Source organism: Thunnus thynnus, chromosome 4 (genome assembly GCF_963924715.1).
Source record: "Thunnus thynnus chromosome 4, fThuThy2.1, whole genome shotgun sequence".
Classification (NCBI taxonomy): domain Eukaryota; kingdom Metazoa; phylum Chordata; class Actinopteri; order Scombriformes; family Scombridae; genus Thunnus; species Thunnus thynnus.
The window spans coordinates 32,230,055-32,246,377 of NC_089520.1; the positions used below are offsets into that span (position 1 = coordinate 32,230,055).

Sequence of the window (16,323 nt, forward strand, 5' to 3'; positions counted from 1 at the left end):
TAACACGATATTTAAGTGTACCAGTGGAGGGTTATTCATGTGGTGTAATTATGGTCTAGTCATGCCTAGGTGAGTGAAACTAAGATGCTGTCTTTGTTTAGGCTGTCAGGTGTGTGACAAGTGGTGAGGTCAGGGTGGGGAAAGGTATTTCCGCTGGGAGTTGCTCAGTTTCCTTGGAAAAAAAAAAATCACATTTGACTTTCAAGTGACTGTATGTTTGTGGCGATGGATGGAGTCAGATTAAATATCAGGAGTCATTTTACTTTTTTTTGTTGCTGCTGCCACACAGGTAGTGAGTCAGCTCCACTTAAGCTTCATTCTGGTTAAGGTGCAAATTGAAACCCACCATGACTCATTCAGGACTGTTATGGTTTGTTTATGTCACATTTCAGCAAAGCCCTAAATCCCTGCAGATGATATCATTTATCTCCAAAACCTGCAAACCCACTTATATAAGCAACATCTTACTGGGCATTACATTACATTTCATCTGATGATCATTTATCAGACAAGATGGATTGCTCAGTACTATCTGTGGAGGAACGTTGAGAGAGATATGGTTTGTAGACTACAGTATTTTGTGGCAACACTTGATATGTCAGTATCAGTAAATACTGAGCTTGGAAAGCTGTGATCCACTTTTTGTAATGTCAAGCGACCACAGCGCCAACATTGGCCTCACTTCACTGTGAAAAACACTTCATTGGTACTGTACAGTCACACACACACACACACACACACACACACACACACACACACACACACACACACACACACACACACACACATGCGGTTGGAGTGTGTGCACAAAAAGGGTGGAGTTGGTGGATTGGGACTTTTTTTCACCCGAGGGGATCAGATCTAGACTTGATGCGCCGGAAAGGAATCTAAGGTGAGGTTACCAGAGAATTACGCTGCAGCCCAGCGGAAAGCGTTTCAGTTTAATTCAAGATTGAAACCATATCCGGTGCTAATTCCTGTGACCGGATTTTTATTTGGTAACATCTAGAGGAGAAAGTCCATTTATGTACAGTCATGGAGCGCGCCGCATCGGCTCTGCAGTGCGTCCAGCCTTCGCCGCGAGCAGCGCGTAAAAGCGAGTGGCTACGGAGCGCACTGGCCCATCACCACTGCCCCGATCCCGGCGTGGAAAACGAAATCGTCGTCTTGGCCACTGGAATAGACCAATACCTGCAGGAGGTCTTCCACCACCTTGCTTACACCAACCGGGACGATACGGTGTCGGCGGAGGATTTCACTGCGCTCTGCGCCGTGCTGGGGCTCACCGGAGCCGAGAAAGGAAAGAGGACTGTGGATGGAGAAACTGGAGATGTAGATAAAGATGAAGAGGACGAAGAGTTTAGGGATGTATGTTCTGGGTTGCCCTGCCAGCTGTCCTTTAAAGACTTCCACTCGCGTCTGTGTGGGTATTTCCGTGTGCGCAGTACACGCAAAGGCACCGGGGACTGTGCCTGGCGACTGCCCGTTACTGAGGACACGGAGCTGGTGGAGCGACAGATCCGGCTCCGGTGGCCGCGAGTCAGGCGGAGAAAATGTGTCAGTTTTGATCTTACGAGGGATCAGAATGGACCAGTTCACAGATTTATTAAAGGTCGAACCACAGAAGACCGTGAGTCAGGTACTGATGTATGTTTTATACTGTATGTCTTACTGTATTTAAATGCCTCACAAAACATTGAGGGTTAAAATATCACTCATTATAATAGGACATTGTTCAGGGATGATTCTGTTGCTACCTTATTCTAGCTGTAGCCTGGAACTTATTGTGGCCCACTTGCAATTTTGGACCGTGGACTCTGGGTTACACCCTAGTTGTAAAAGATAATAGTCGTGTTCTTCTTATTCATAAACTAATTTGACTGCCTACCTGTAATCTACTCGTTATTCACTGATTAGAGATACACAGAGCAGTATCAGTTGTCTTGAGACAGTGTGTAGAGGGTGGAGGAAAGAATTAATACTCGAATCAAATACAGAAACTTATTTCTTTTTTTATCTTTAGCAACACGTTACTTTCTCCACTTTATTTCAGTTCCACTCCTGATTTATTCTCCTCCTCCATCTCCTGCTCCATCTGCTCTACTGCAGTGCAGTATCACATGCTCTGAAAAGCACAGTGGTGGAGGATGAATTCAGATCATTTACTAAAGTAAAAGTAGCAGCATAATACGTTTGAAAGGCTCCATTACAAGTAAAATCCCTGCAGTCAAAAGGTCACTTATGTGAAAGTATTCAACATAGAAAAATTACTCTGTAATCTACATTATGGTGTTTTTGTCACTACATACTATCACCATATGTTTTGTATGTAAATTAATAACCAGTTACTACAGCTGCCAGATAACTGACGTGGAGTTTAAAATGCAATATTTCCCTCTAAATTGAGTGGAAGTATAAAGTAGCATAAACAAGTGAAGCATAAATGCCTCAAACTTGTACAGTACTTGTGTGTAGTACTTGAGTAAATGTACTTAGTGTCACTGAAAAAATAATATAAAATACTTAAGTTAACCACTGATGGTTTATTGAAGTATTACAGCGGGGACATAAACGTCAGAGCACAGAGAATTTGCTCTCATTTAAAGTCTGATCCTGTTCTGTGTTATTGTGTTTAACTCAATATTTATCCTAGAAAAAACATACATACTTGAGATGAGCAGTGATTTGGTTTCACTTTCACCACAAGTTTAACAGTCTCTTTCTTCTCCAGAGGAGGCAGCAGCTCTGAGGGAGTTGGTGGAGGACCTCCGCTCGGCGCTGCAGGGGAGCGATGCTCGCTGCCTGGCCCTGGAGGTGGCCCTTCGACGGGAGAGGAGCCGCACCCTCCCCTCTCCCTCCGGTTTTAAATCCACTGTTTCAACTCCTACAACTTCCATCACCCTCGTACAGGGAAAACTGGTGCCAACTCTCAGAATTAAAGGACAGCTGAGTGCTGCTGGAGGAGACGGGGTGAGGAGGTTGGTGAGGAGACGGGATATGAGAGACCCCCTTTTAAGGGAGCTGAAGCTGATCCGCTCCTCACGTGATGGGCAGCTGGAGGAGGCCATCAAATTTAATGAACGTTTAGAGGAGGAGGTGCGATGGGCATACCAGGAGGTTCGCAAGCTGCAGGGGGTGGAGTCTGCACTGAGGAAGGAGAACGCTCAGATCAGGTTGGAGTTAGCATTTATTACAGAGAGTTTCATAAAGTTGACTGGATGATGTTCGAATGGCAGAATGTATACATATTAGAGAAATGGTTTGATGATCTCGGATGGTCTCCATCAGGAGGCGAGCGGAGGAGGCCAGGGAGGCTCTGAGCTTGGGGCTTCAGAGGGTTCGGATGATCCAGGAACAGGCCCAGTCTGTGCCGCAGCTCCAGTCCAGGATCACCCAGCTGGAGACTGAGCTGCACCAGTACAGGTACAAACACTGTGTGCGGTCTCATGCAGGAGTGTGTTTGTGCATCTATTTACACATCATTTGCCTCTGTGCTCTACTGATTTGAAATTCAATACACTAAAACCAACAGGTTAAGTTACACTCAATCAGAATCGGAGTGTTGAGATAAAAGCAGATGGAGTTAATGTGGTTTCCAACAAATACCACTGCATTAATGTTTAACAAAGACTCTCTGTCTAAACCTGCACAGTGACCAGATTGTGCTCAGATTCGACTCATTTACACCCACAATGCATCAGAGATAGTTCAAACCTGCACTGAAGAATGCCAAAGAAACATTTGACATAAAAGAAACAAATATTAAAATAGTCAAAACCTCCCCTCAACTCTACAGCTTGTTTCTGGCATCTTTCAGCTTGTTGTTTTGGTTTTACAGCCTTTACTGTTTTGGTTCACTCTCACCGCTCTCATCAACCTTGTGTGAAGCTGCAGGCAGATGTTTGAGCACCCAGCAACAAACGGCTGACAGACAAAGTTAGCAACTAGCTGGTGAACATAGTATTAAGCAGCTAAAGAGCCACATATTTAGAATCTGGAAGGAATTAAAGTCACTTCAGAGTGTGTTGAATTCAATATATGTCATTCAGATCAAGAGCTTGAGTTGGTACGTTTTAATGTGCAAAACATGATACGACAAGTGGCAGATTATATTCTTACTAACAGATTAGAAAGGGTAAACACATAACAGCACCCAGTGTGTGTTTCAACGACTAAATTAGCTTTCCATCACAGGGCGGTCTCAGGACGGGATCAGAATACATTATATTAGCCTGAAAATGGCCTGATCCAACAGAAAGTTGTAGAATTTAATCTCATGTAGTGTGTCGTGGAAGACAGCTGATTCTAAATGTAGGATGCCCCACAAGGCTCAGATGGAAAGATTAGCATGTTTGAATATTTTACCTTCTCCTGCCTAGTTTGTCAACATCTACAACATACTCTGTGACGCTTCAGACACCATGGTTGGTCACCAGTCAGAAGTTTGTCTCTGGCCTCTCTTGCCGCATCACCTTTGCACATCATACAGAAAAAACTACAAGCTATGACTGCTTTGTAGTCTGACATGTTTCTCAGTTAGGGATGGGTTCTGACAGCCGTTCCATTCTGGGTCCAGTTCACAGCAAAATACCTGTATTTGTTGAGCTCTGATGCTAATGAAGCTCTTCATGCTTTTATTAGCAAAGAGCAAATGGAAAGCACATAGGTAGCAGGCTTCATTTTTAGCCAACTGTCGCTGTCTCTGGTTAAAATGACAGACATCACCAGCAGATTAGATCAGCTGTTGCTAATTAGTTGATTCTGTAACAACTAAAATAAAAAGTTAGCATGTTGTCCGATTAATGTGCTCTCTGCAGCTGGTGTCTGTATTCAGACAAAGATTGTTTGTGAGTGAAGAGACACATCACTCTGTAACACCACTGAACAACCGTCACAGAGTGGAGACTCATGATCAGCTGATCACCTCAGTCACTTTAAAAATCTCCCATTTAAACTTTGACTCATCATTTATCATGTCAACATTTGAATCTGATGAGTTTCATAATTCTGAAGCACTGCGGGCTAGAGATGCTAATTAAATGTGTCAGATACATTTAATTAATACTTCATGTCTCATGCTGCTCATCTAATTTTCAGATTGTAGCTACAGGTTGTGAACGTTTATTAGGCTGCCATTAAAAACCGTTGTGTTTCTGCCAACAAACAGTGAGTAGACATATTTGAGTTGTAGTTATTCTAACCCTTAGCTACCTGCAAATGTTGAAAGGTAAACCTAATAAGATTTGATAAGGGATTCGAAAGGATTCGAATTTGATAAGTGGATTTGAAATCTGATCTGAAACATCACCGGTTTTCTCCTGTAGGACAGGCTGTATGTGTGTGTGTTATTATGAGACGGTAGCCAAAATAAAGAACAAAGCTGGGGTGTTACATAAAAAGCCTTCATCTGCGCTAGCAGCATGAAAAAGGGAACGCTTTCATCAGACAGGCCCGAGCCTGCAAATCGAGCTAAAGGGAGTACACACACATGCATCAATGAAGGAAAATTGGTTCAAAGTATTAGATAATTGGCAAGATATTTAAGGAATATTTTCTACCTTTACCACCCTCAGATCCCTCTGCACCTGCATCCCTGACCCTGCCCGTCAACATACTTACTCAGTCGGAGAAGAGACCTGCAGCAAGACAGGTGAGTGATTGGAAAACTGATTAATGACTGCTAATCACAGCTCAGGAGTGTGAACTATAGTTTTTCTCCCAATAGTGCGCAACATTTTGCAACACTTGTTGCAACACACATTTGCTCATATTCGGCATGTTTGTCATGGGTGACTGATATATTTCAAGCTTTGCAGTAGGAGACACAGAACATTTTTCATTCACTAATGCTTTGCAACAGAACATTAAACCACTGCTAATATTTTTTAACAAAATACCAATCTACACCGGTGCACATGTGAGGAGTCTTGTACACTAAGTTGTCGTTGAAGAGCAAAGGCAAAAAGTTGGTTTGTTTGCAGACGCAGAGTGTCTGCAGAGAGCAGTGGAGGGGAGAGCTGCTTCTGATGAAGAGGAGGATGACAAGGGGATGAGGGAGGAAGGACAGTGCTGCCTGTTGGAGGTGAAGAAGCACATCAGCCGACTGCACAGCTGTGGCAAAGGGTTAGCTGATTTCTAACACATATTACTACTTAACCGTAAAGGACTATTCTTAGTTTTTGGTTGTTTTGTAAACTGATGACCTCATCAGGATATGTAGTATTAGTACCAAATCATCCCCGGATATCCAGTAGATACCTTTATCTCTCTGTGCTAACGTGTGATGGAAATTTATACTTTTATGATATGACTATGTACACTGTGTGACACTTTTCCTTTGTTTAATTCTGGTGTGAGAAGCTCCTCAACTGCTCATTCCCAGCAGGTGTGGAAATATCAAAGGCGAAGCTATGATTCAGCCTTCAACTGTTCATTCCCAGCAGATAGAAGCAGAGGAAGAAACCGCCCCCTGGAACGAAACATACAGCAGATTGAGCAATGAATGAACAAAAGTATTAATTAAAATATAACTGTTAGTCTCTGAGGTTAACAAAATACTCTTTGATGTGTGAGATTGTATGTACAAATATGATAGTTGAACTTCATTACAGCCATTTCTCAGCCTAGCAAGCTGGAAATCCATTTGCATTTTTTTGCATTTTCATTTTTATTGCAGAAACAATTCCCACCTCACATGTTAACAGGACCACAGTATCCTAGCTGCTACAGTATATAACCACCATTATGCTAAAAGTGAGAAAATGCAAACTTACAAAAATCCAAGATTTTCCAAATAATCCACTCACAGACACCTGTAACTCTCCCCTCTCCTCTTCCAGATGTCAGAAGCACGTAGTCCATCAGCTGCTCTCTCAGAGCCGCCTGCATGACAAAAACCTCATCAGCACTTCTAAGGACAGCAGGGAGCACTGCAGCTGGAAGGAACCAAACCAACAGCATCCAGAAGGCTGCAGAAGCTGTGAAGAGGAGAAGGTGGGTGAAAGAGACAATAATGAGAAGCTTGATTAAAATGCCTGGTTTATAACCATATCAAATGGGTTTTTGTGGGGACTGAGGCTATAAATATTGTTGAAGGCAGAACAGCTCTGGAGGCATAATGTCAGATTAAGAATTAAATAATAATAATTTAATAACAGAGAATAAATTCTTCTTGTCTGAGCAGCAGCCTGATCAAAGAAAACTGTAACAAACAAGTAAAGTCCGTAGTTCCCGGAACACCACTTTAATGACTAATGTGGTTTATCAGATTAGTCATTTAAAGATAACACTGTCGATTTTACACATCAAAGACTGTTTACATGTGTTTGGGAGTGCTATCGCATATGTGAAAAAAGTTATATAAAGCCTTTGTGTCTCCAGAGGGAGCTGTGTGAAAAGAAAAAGAAAAAAGTGAGTTAGTGGAGTTAGAAAGAAGTGAGGTTACCAGACCTCGCAAGTCCAATAATGTTATAGGAGTGTAATGCTAAATCAGTGGAGTCCTCTTTTAAAGAACCTCATTGTTTCATATTATGGTACATTATGGTTAATTTAGCTGGATAACCTAAAGTTTGATTGATGCCTAGCAAAAAAAAACAAACAAAAGAAAAACAGTCAGGAGTGGTCGTAGATGAGGAGGATGTGTGGCCACATGTCCTTGCTAATAACTTGAGTTTATTTCTTTGACCTCAACCATTTTAAATCAACCATCATCATGTTTCTGCCTCCAGAGCAGCTGTCATATCTCATAAATGTTGAACTCCATACTCCTTTCCAATTATTTTCTTTCTGGACAAACTCAGAGCAAATTCTTTATATATTTTGATTTCATCGCTTTCTTCTCTCTGATTAACATGTCAGTCAGCGTGGCTGATATAAACATGTTAGGTCCACAGAATTGACAGAAACTCAACTTTTCAGGAACTGTAACAAGTGATTAGTTTGCCCTCTGAAATGTGTAGTTTTAGACTGCGCTCATTAATCTGTTAGTGGGCTATTGTGTTGACAAGGTCATAAAATGTTAATGTGATGTTTGTGGAGTACAGTACAGAAGAAAGATTTAAAAACCCACTTGACTCCTGTTTCCAGAGGACAGAGGAAGAGGAGGACAAGACAAGGCTGGAGGAGAAAGAAAAGACCCATCTGTCTTTACTGGAGGAAAAACTCAGAGACACTCTGACATTGCTGCTACAGCTACGCAACAAGGTGACATTTTATACCATTCACCTCACTCACACACATGCACCTCTACAGTGCCATCTAGTGTTTATTCCATCCATTGATTTTCTGCTGCTTATCCAGGTCACTGTAATGTATTGTTGGATGCTTTGGGCAGCAGGCTACACCCAGGACAGTTAGTCAGAAACAGTCACATTTACAACATGATTTTAGCTCATTATTCCTCTTTTTTGCAGCAGATTGTAACATTATAGAGCACCAAACAATTCCAAATCCCCTCTTTCTCTCTCTAGAACGTGTCCCGCAGGGTGCTGGGGAAGATTGTGATGGACACTCTGGATGTGTACAGTAGGAGTGGAGATGGTAGGTGTGTTTTAAATATTTCAGTTGTCCAGGTATTCAATGTTTTAGTGTTGCTCACTGCTTAGCATTCTCTTTGTACTTTTTTATTTCCCTACTCAGCTCCATCTCAGGTCCTGCAGGTAGCCGACGCCCTGTGCATGCGCTTATCCTCCAGTGATCTCCTGGCAGACGAGGAGGATGATGGAGGGGGAGAGAGAGGAGGGAACCTCCTGGTTCCACCTTCAGGGTGTCAAACCAGCAGTGTCAACCCTCTGCTCATCTCCTGTTAACTAAGCTACTACTGTGGTACCTACAGTATCTATAATGGTACGGAACAAGTGCTGAAGTGCTCTTTTCTCTGTTTCTCCATTTATCTCTTTAGCTATTTTTGCACCCATAGAAGTTCTACAGTTCTATATCCCAGATTTTGAAATTGGTTAAATGTATTTAAACGTAAATTTTATATTCTTTAATGTACTAGTGTTCTATTTTGTATCTATTTAATTGTATTGATTAAACGTTTTTGTCCAATTCTTTGTTTTGTGCTTAACAACATAGACATGATAAAACATCTTGTCTTCAGCATCATTGTTGGAGGTCAAAGTCTTATTTCACTGTCTGCAGACTCTGCAGGTTTCTGCTACATGGTGTTTTTCTGGTCAGACCAAACACTATTTCATGTCTGCAAAGCCACACACAGTTGGATCTGGAAACACATATGTTGCAATAAATATATACATTGTAAGTGGATGAACTTTAAGGTCTAACCAAAGACTGTACAGTATATAAATTTGGGGATTTTACATGGGAAATCTACACTGAGGCAGTGACTTAATAATGTGTAAAATTGTGTTTTGAGTGAATGGGAATTATAAAGGAGGGAAATAGACAAAACATACAATGCATTTTTTTAATTTATTCATTTATTTTCATAGTTTTTTGGTACAATTTCAGATTTTCATCTCTTAAATATAGCCCAAATCTTTTAAATTATAAATGAAATTAGATAAAGACTGAAACCAAAAGTTTGGCTATGAGCCTGATGTTAGTCATTATAACATGGTGAGTGGACTATGTGGACTACAAGTTTTCTACCAGCTCTTTTAGTTTCATCCAAACATCTGCCTTCATGCCTGGTTCATCTGTATTAGATTAAAATGAGTTAAGTCATGTGAATACTTCTGGTGCAAGAAGGACAAAGACATCAAGTCTTAAGAGAAGAGGGCTCTGCAGTCTTAATTTGATGTAAGTAAGTGTCAAAATAAGTTGAATTACCTTCATCAGGACAAATGTGTGACAAATAAGTAAATCAAATAGAGCTCATCTGTGTTTGTTCATACAGAGCATTCCATGTTGTAAGCTCCCAAGGTCAAAATACATGGGAAGCTCCACAGGTACAACATATCACAGGACTGAGGATAAAAAAGGGATCGAGGGATAAAAATAATATAAATACACATGTGAAGTATGTAAAGAAAAAGTGGCGTCCTTCTCATAAAAGTCCATATTAAACCCACAGGATGTAGGGAGCATACAGTATAGCTGTTTTTTCTGTTTCCTGCTGTCCCACCATGTTTTTTCCCATATCTCTGCAATATTTCCCTCAGTTTACTACTTATTTACTACATACTTCCCTTTATGATTTACTGATTCTGATTTATTCTGAGTTTCTGTGATTTGTTGTATCTGTGGAGCTTTCTATGTATTTGGACTTGGCATGTGGATATGTCTAATGTGATAAATGTAAACAAATTGCTGTGTTTGCATGTAAAAAACATTATATAACGTCACAAGTTTGTTATGATTTACTGCTGTACATTTAAAGATCTGTGGTCTACAAATTAAATGGAGGATAACCTGAGCAAAGCCTGAGTAAACTCAGGTGCAGACATCTCATCAGATTATCTGCACACTTAGAAGAAACAGACAGTACCAGAGAGGAATGATATGAAATAATATAGTCCTTTATTTCCAGCAATTTACAAAGTCCTGCAGGGAGAAAGCCTTCCTCCAGCCTCACAGAGGGAGGGCTTTTACAAGAAGAACACACAGAGAATGCAAAGACCTCGGCCCCGGTGACACTGCACATGTTTTTACATCATTAATCATTACATGCAGCAGATCTGAGGGTGACAGGTGGAAGTCAAAGCTTAGTGTCTGAATCAAAGGCTCAATCTCGATGTGGATGTCGGCAGCCTGAGGATCATCCTGGTTCCCTGTGAGTTTGAGGGGCTTGGGGGTCTGAAGCACTGAGGTTAACAAGGCAGTAGATGGGTGAAGGGTTTTAAAGGCTGGGCATGTTAAATACAAGGGGAAACCTCTGGAATCAGAGGGAATGACGCTGCATTTTTGTCATGCTGCACTTGTTTTTGTTGTTTCTGGGGTGTGTTTATGGGTTGAAATCTTACTTCTGTTGGTGCTTAACTTGACTCCAGACTTTTCAGATGCCCTGTAAACCCAACCTGTTGAGGTTTCTTTCAGCCTTCAAGTCCTCATTTTTGCAAAAATGTGTGAACAAAAGCTTGCAACTGATGCTCCCAGCCCTCCTCTCCACCACTGCATCATATAAAGTCATTATTACATTACACATCATAATCAACTCACTGTACATCTTTTATTAATCAAAGCTAATTAAAGAGACGCTACTCTGTGGCGAACCAAGCTCCTGATTGGTTACTCTGAGTTGAGCTTGGCTCTGATAGGTTAAGGCCATTCTATGTCTTATAAGTATGCTTTCCCTGTGTGGAACAGGGTGTGTGTGCATATGTGTGAAGTGTGTATTAGGCACCGTGCTATTCATTTGCCTCACCGCCATTCTATTGCGGCAAGCGCCAAAAAAAGCTCTACTGGCCTTTTGCAAAGAAAAGAAAAACATAAAGGAGAAGAGAAAAAGGACAACAACATGGTGACACAGAAACGGAGTCAAAATGAAATGACAAAATAAACAACCTTATATATAGAATAAATATAGTATGTACAATTTGCTTTGTGTGCTCCTAAAAATAAATAGACAAAGCATTACCTGCCCCCTGACAGAAGTATTCACAACTTTCCATTGACATAGAGGCAGAATGCTGGCACCTGGTCAGTAAGAGTGGAGGATACAGACTGAGAGTGAACAGATGGAAGGATGCAACTTTTACAACAAGTCAAACGCTGTAGAAAAGAAGACAAAATAAATGTCACACTGAGTGGACGTATATATGTTGTTTTAAATCCAGAGGACACAGAGATGCACAGAGAAGTAGTACAGTTAAAAGAATCCCTGCGGTGCCCTCTGGTGTCCGTTTTATAGATTACAGTACTTTGTACATTTGACCAGCTCGGAGTAGTTGCTTCATCTTTACAGTGGTTGTCTTCTTGATGATATTCATGACACAAAACAATAATCACAAAGAGTTAAAACGATTAGGGAAAGGAGGAAAGGAATAGAAAAAAAAAAATCACAATTTGAACATAACTGACATATTTTTAAAAATCAGTCACATTCACAACAAAAGATTTTTAAAATAAAATAATCACGTTTTGCACATTCACACTATGTGCCCTGCACATGCATTCTGCTGGCCCCTTCGAAACAACACAGAAGTCTGACAAGCGGCAGATAAGTCAAGCATCACATGCATGTTACTCCTAACACACTAGGCTTTGCCTCTGGGCCGACATCTGTACTCGGTACAGTCTGTCAAAATGGCTGCAGTTTCTTTCACTCACAACTTCCTTTTCATTCTCCTCCTCACCTGTAAGCCCTCAAAAACAGTCAGCTCAGGTCAGCTGAGTTTCAAAAAGACAGGTGGCAGATATGTGTGTTAAAGGGCACGTTAGATCAGTGCCTCACTAAGATTTAGCCCTTTGATTAAACATTGTCCAATAACGGTCAGAATCCCCCACAACCAGATATAATGACTGTGTTATTATTAGTTATTTTATCATTTTTATGTGTGATCAGAGAAAAAAAGCACAATTTTTTGAGAATTTTACACGAACTCACTCTACAGCGTCTGAAAAAAAATCCTGTAATGAAACCCACCTCAGCCCAGCCACACCAGAAACTAGTACTGTGAAATTAATTGTGCATCCTTGAGAAGTAGGTGAAGCTTGCTGACTGTTGAAGAGCAGAGACGTATGAAATTAGATAGTGTAACATGGCTAATATGACAGGCACCTCCCTGTCGCTACACTACTGTCCAAAAGCATCATGCCAAAGTTCATCAGATTTGAAGTCAACACGAAAGGTATGTGGCCTGTGCAGATAATGCTGGCTAACCGGAAACATACTAGGACAAGTAAGTCACAATAGCTCTTACACATAGTTTCTTTCAATTTTCTCTGTACTGGTCCACTTAATTCACCTTGGCGTTTTGTTACCAGCATTATAGATAATTCTATTAAATAAAGAGTTACTTAAGGGAGATAAAAGCTCTCCAACTGTCAGTTAACAATCTCTTTAGCTTGGTCACTAACAGGACAATAAATTCATGAGGTTTATTCAAAAGACCTATTCTTCCATCAACTCCTGTCTGTTAATGGTCTGCAAAACATTCCTCTTTTGTGAAGCTGTTTATACTCTAACTGAGGTTAAGTAAAAGTGGATGGTGCAACACAGCTAATGGTAGCTTCCTCCATTTTGGACTCTCTATTCCCTCAAAGGTCAACACTTTCAAGACGGCTTGACAAAAACAATTGCGCCCCTGCAAGCGAATCCACTGATTGTGTTGATTCCACTTGAGTGAACTGATTTTACTGCGAATGTTGCTGTTTTGAACACTGGTGTGACCGGGCCTTTATCAGTGCTGGTTGACTGGGCCCTCAGACAGCTTCAAGAACTACACTGATCTTTGAATAAAAAGCAACACTGGATACTTTAAAGGTTTACCACAACTTCCTCTGGTCAGATAATGTGACTGTTAACCAACCTCAAATTTAGAGTTCAACTTTGTCCTAAATGCTTTGTGAGAATCAAAATGGTCAAATCATAGATATAAAGATATCAAATATCCACACAAATTATCAGCGATCATTTCAACCTTTCATCTGTATCAGTTGAACTCCGGTGAGCACATCCTGGCTAAGGCCACTTAACACACTTTCACACCATGTGTGAACACAATGCCGTTCAGTTGGCTGAGCTCTGCAGGGTTGTTCCAGTGCGTGGCAGCATGTTGAGCCTCTTGTCACTTACTGTAAGCCTTGCTTGGGCAACAAAACAACAACAACAACTAGCCTGCTCCAGTAGAGAGTTGGAAGATGGTTTCAGACAGGGGGACTGGTGCTATTCTCACCTGGAACAGCCCGCAGCAAAATAAGACCTCTCTAACCTCCTAGTGTCCACAAAAAACCCCACAGTGTGTTGCAACAGTGAGGTGTGGGTTTTTGTGTGTCAGGTACAGTGACACATTCCTAACCGACAGTTGTCTGGCCATTTTCGACATACTATTTTCCACCGTTTCTGTTTCTGACTCCGGACATTTCAGAATGCCAGTATTTAGTAGATTGGGCCAAAAAAATGGAAGTAGCGTGACCTTTGTGGACTCTAAAGGAAGTTTAAAGGATAAAAGACAGGCTATTGTGTGAATGAACACACAATCCTTATTAATAGAAACTTTTAAATAGGCTTTAATAGGCGATTCTCAACTGCCAACATCAGAGGTAAATCCGTTCCTGTAGTGGTTGACGTAAGCGTTTGTTGGACTGCCATCTGACCTCAGGTCTGATCTTCTAAATTCTCAAAGGGCGGGAATTCCAACCTTGATTTCCTGTCCCTGTTCCAACTCAAATTAAACCACCCGCTGATGTGAGCTGCGCCAAAAAGGGATTTAGGTTGTTACGTTTGTGGTCCAGTCCCCTGTAGTAACACCCCTCAACCCTGTTTCCTGCTGTCGCAAGGCCAAAGCAAAACAGAGAGAACAGCTACAGCAGCCCTATGCACTCTACTAAAGAAATGAGACATATTAGATTTGCAATTCATAGAATATTCATTCTGTATATATGACATAGCACTTGGTGATTAAGCATTCTAGGCATGTTTGGGTGTATTTTTTTTTCTGTGTTTTTGTTGTCTTGGTTTCAAGTGTTAAAAGTTGATCTTTACAAACAGGAGGGCTAGTGTCCCCATTGAAAATAATGAGGACTGGCCCCTCACATCGAACAGATATCGATTCATATCAAATGCATTATTCACCAACAATAATAATCATTGTCAATATAACAAAAGTAGTAGGACTCTGTTATTAAGTAAAATAAAGGAGGAGAAGTGGAGTCTGTGGGGTTGGATCCATCATAGGTAAAGTTTTGTTCAGTGGTAGAGGTGGAGATATGTGTGTTTCCATCCTTTCTAAGGTGAAACGTAGATACTGCTGTGGTTCTGGGTTGCTGCTGTGGTGCATCAGTGTCCTGATATCCTGAAGATGAAACACTACTGCCCTACAAGAGCATTATACTGTCAATCAGAGTCCTTCAGGAGATTAGCCCTTTCATTTTAAATGTTGTCCAGTTTCAGATCAGGTTCAGGCATACAGGTGATATTTGTCACTGTCCGTGCGTGCAAGCGAATGTGATTTTTTGTGTGTGTGTGTGTGTGCGTGCGTGTGTGTGTGTGTCTGTGCGTGCATTCAGTTGCCCGCGTTGCTGTCTCTGTCCCCGATGAACCAGCGCATGTGGAAGCAGAGGGCGAGGAAGCCGGTTCCTAGCAGGTCACCCAGAGCAGTCAGGTAGGGGATGGAGAAGTTGTCAGGGTCCATCCCGCGGCCCCACATCCAGTGCACCATCCAGTCTGCCAGGTAGAGGAGGATGATCACCTACAGGACAACAGGAGACATTATGTAAAGGATCCACAGAGGCTTTAATCTTCTCAGAAAGCTAATGAATGAGAGATTCATATTACTGACTATGCAGACAGGTCAGTTTTGAGGGAACGTCTCTGAATGCAGATTGTGAGCTTATAACCTATAAAACAGTTCCTTCCAGAGTTCACGATCTTGCAATCAGAAGAATTAATGCAAATAAAAACAATCCCATAACGTTTGCAAGTTCTAGCCATTCTTTTACATCCTTAGAAATTTTCTGCAAAAAAACTGGAAAAATGCATGCTATTTGAAGCAATACTATATCATTAACTTTTGAAAGAGGAAATAACATAAGTATTCCTCTTACTGATGAAAAGTTGAACCATACACTATAACTCAGCCTTGCTCAATTCAATACACTTTGCTGCTACAACCTTACTTGTTTTGGTATGACCAGTAGCCCATGGTGGCTAATGATACCTATTGTTAACAAACTTAAGTTCGCAACTGCCATGTAACTGACATTAGTGAGCCTGTTCAGCAACTTGTCGACTATTATCTGTGCTACTGTTATACTATGTTTTAGCATTTACCATTATCCCATAATTGTCACTTGTGGCCACAGTGACCATAGTTCAGGAAAAATTATACAGTCTTTCTTTAAAGCACTGCAATCATTTGGTTTAAGGAGCTTATTGTCTGCCCGACATGGCACTGTAAGAAGCACTAACGTTACCTCATAGGTTGCATTCAGGGGGGGAGAATTTACTGAAGCATGTTCAACTTCATGGCTAGCTAAATGCAATAGAGGCTACTGACAGAAATGCCTACGGAGCTTCATCCTGAGATGCTACTCAACCAATTTTAACCTCACTGGGACCTAACTTGCATATTATGAGTATAAGCAGGTTCTTTAAACAGTTTTTTTTCTAATATCAAAATTGATGCAGCAGAATCAGAGAAATCATCTCTTTTATTCCATGCATTCCTTTTTCTTGTCAAAACATGGAACCTACATCAC

The 16,323-nt window shown here is 41.1% G+C and overlaps 2 protein-coding genes across 4 annotated transcripts in view; one reads left to right on the top strand and one right to left on the bottom strand.

Annotated features, from left to right (window-relative positions):
• Nucleotides 1–789: 789 nt before the first annotated feature.
• si:ch211-112f3.4 (EF-hand and coiled-coil domain-containing protein 1) lies at nt 790–9,019 on the top strand. The gene is made up of 9 exons (XM_067588371.1): nt 790–1,639; nt 2,732–3,173; nt 3,289–3,423; nt 5,574–5,650; nt 5,982–6,123; nt 6,840–6,993; nt 8,086–8,202; nt 8,469–8,538; nt 8,638–9,019. The coding sequence occupies exons 1-9, from the start codon at nt 1,036–1,038 to the stop codon at nt 8,805–8,807; spliced, it is 1,911 nt and encodes a 636-aa protein (XP_067444472.1). The 5' UTR covers nt 790–1,035; the 3' UTR covers nt 8,808–9,019.
• Nucleotides 9,020–10,460: 1,441 nt separating this feature from the next.
• slc41a1 (solute carrier family 41 member 1) overlaps nt 10,461–16,323 on the bottom strand; it is a 28,378-nt gene continuing 22,515 nt past the window's right edge. For all 3 annotated transcript variants that reach the window (XM_067588374.1, XM_067588372.1, XM_067588373.1), the window contains one exon: nt 10,461–15,314. In XM_067588374.1, the coding sequence (XP_067444475.1) occupies nt 15,129–15,314 (186 nt within the window). In that variant the 3' untranslated portion in view covers nt 10,461–15,128. The remainder of the gene's footprint in view (nt 15,315–16,323) is intronic.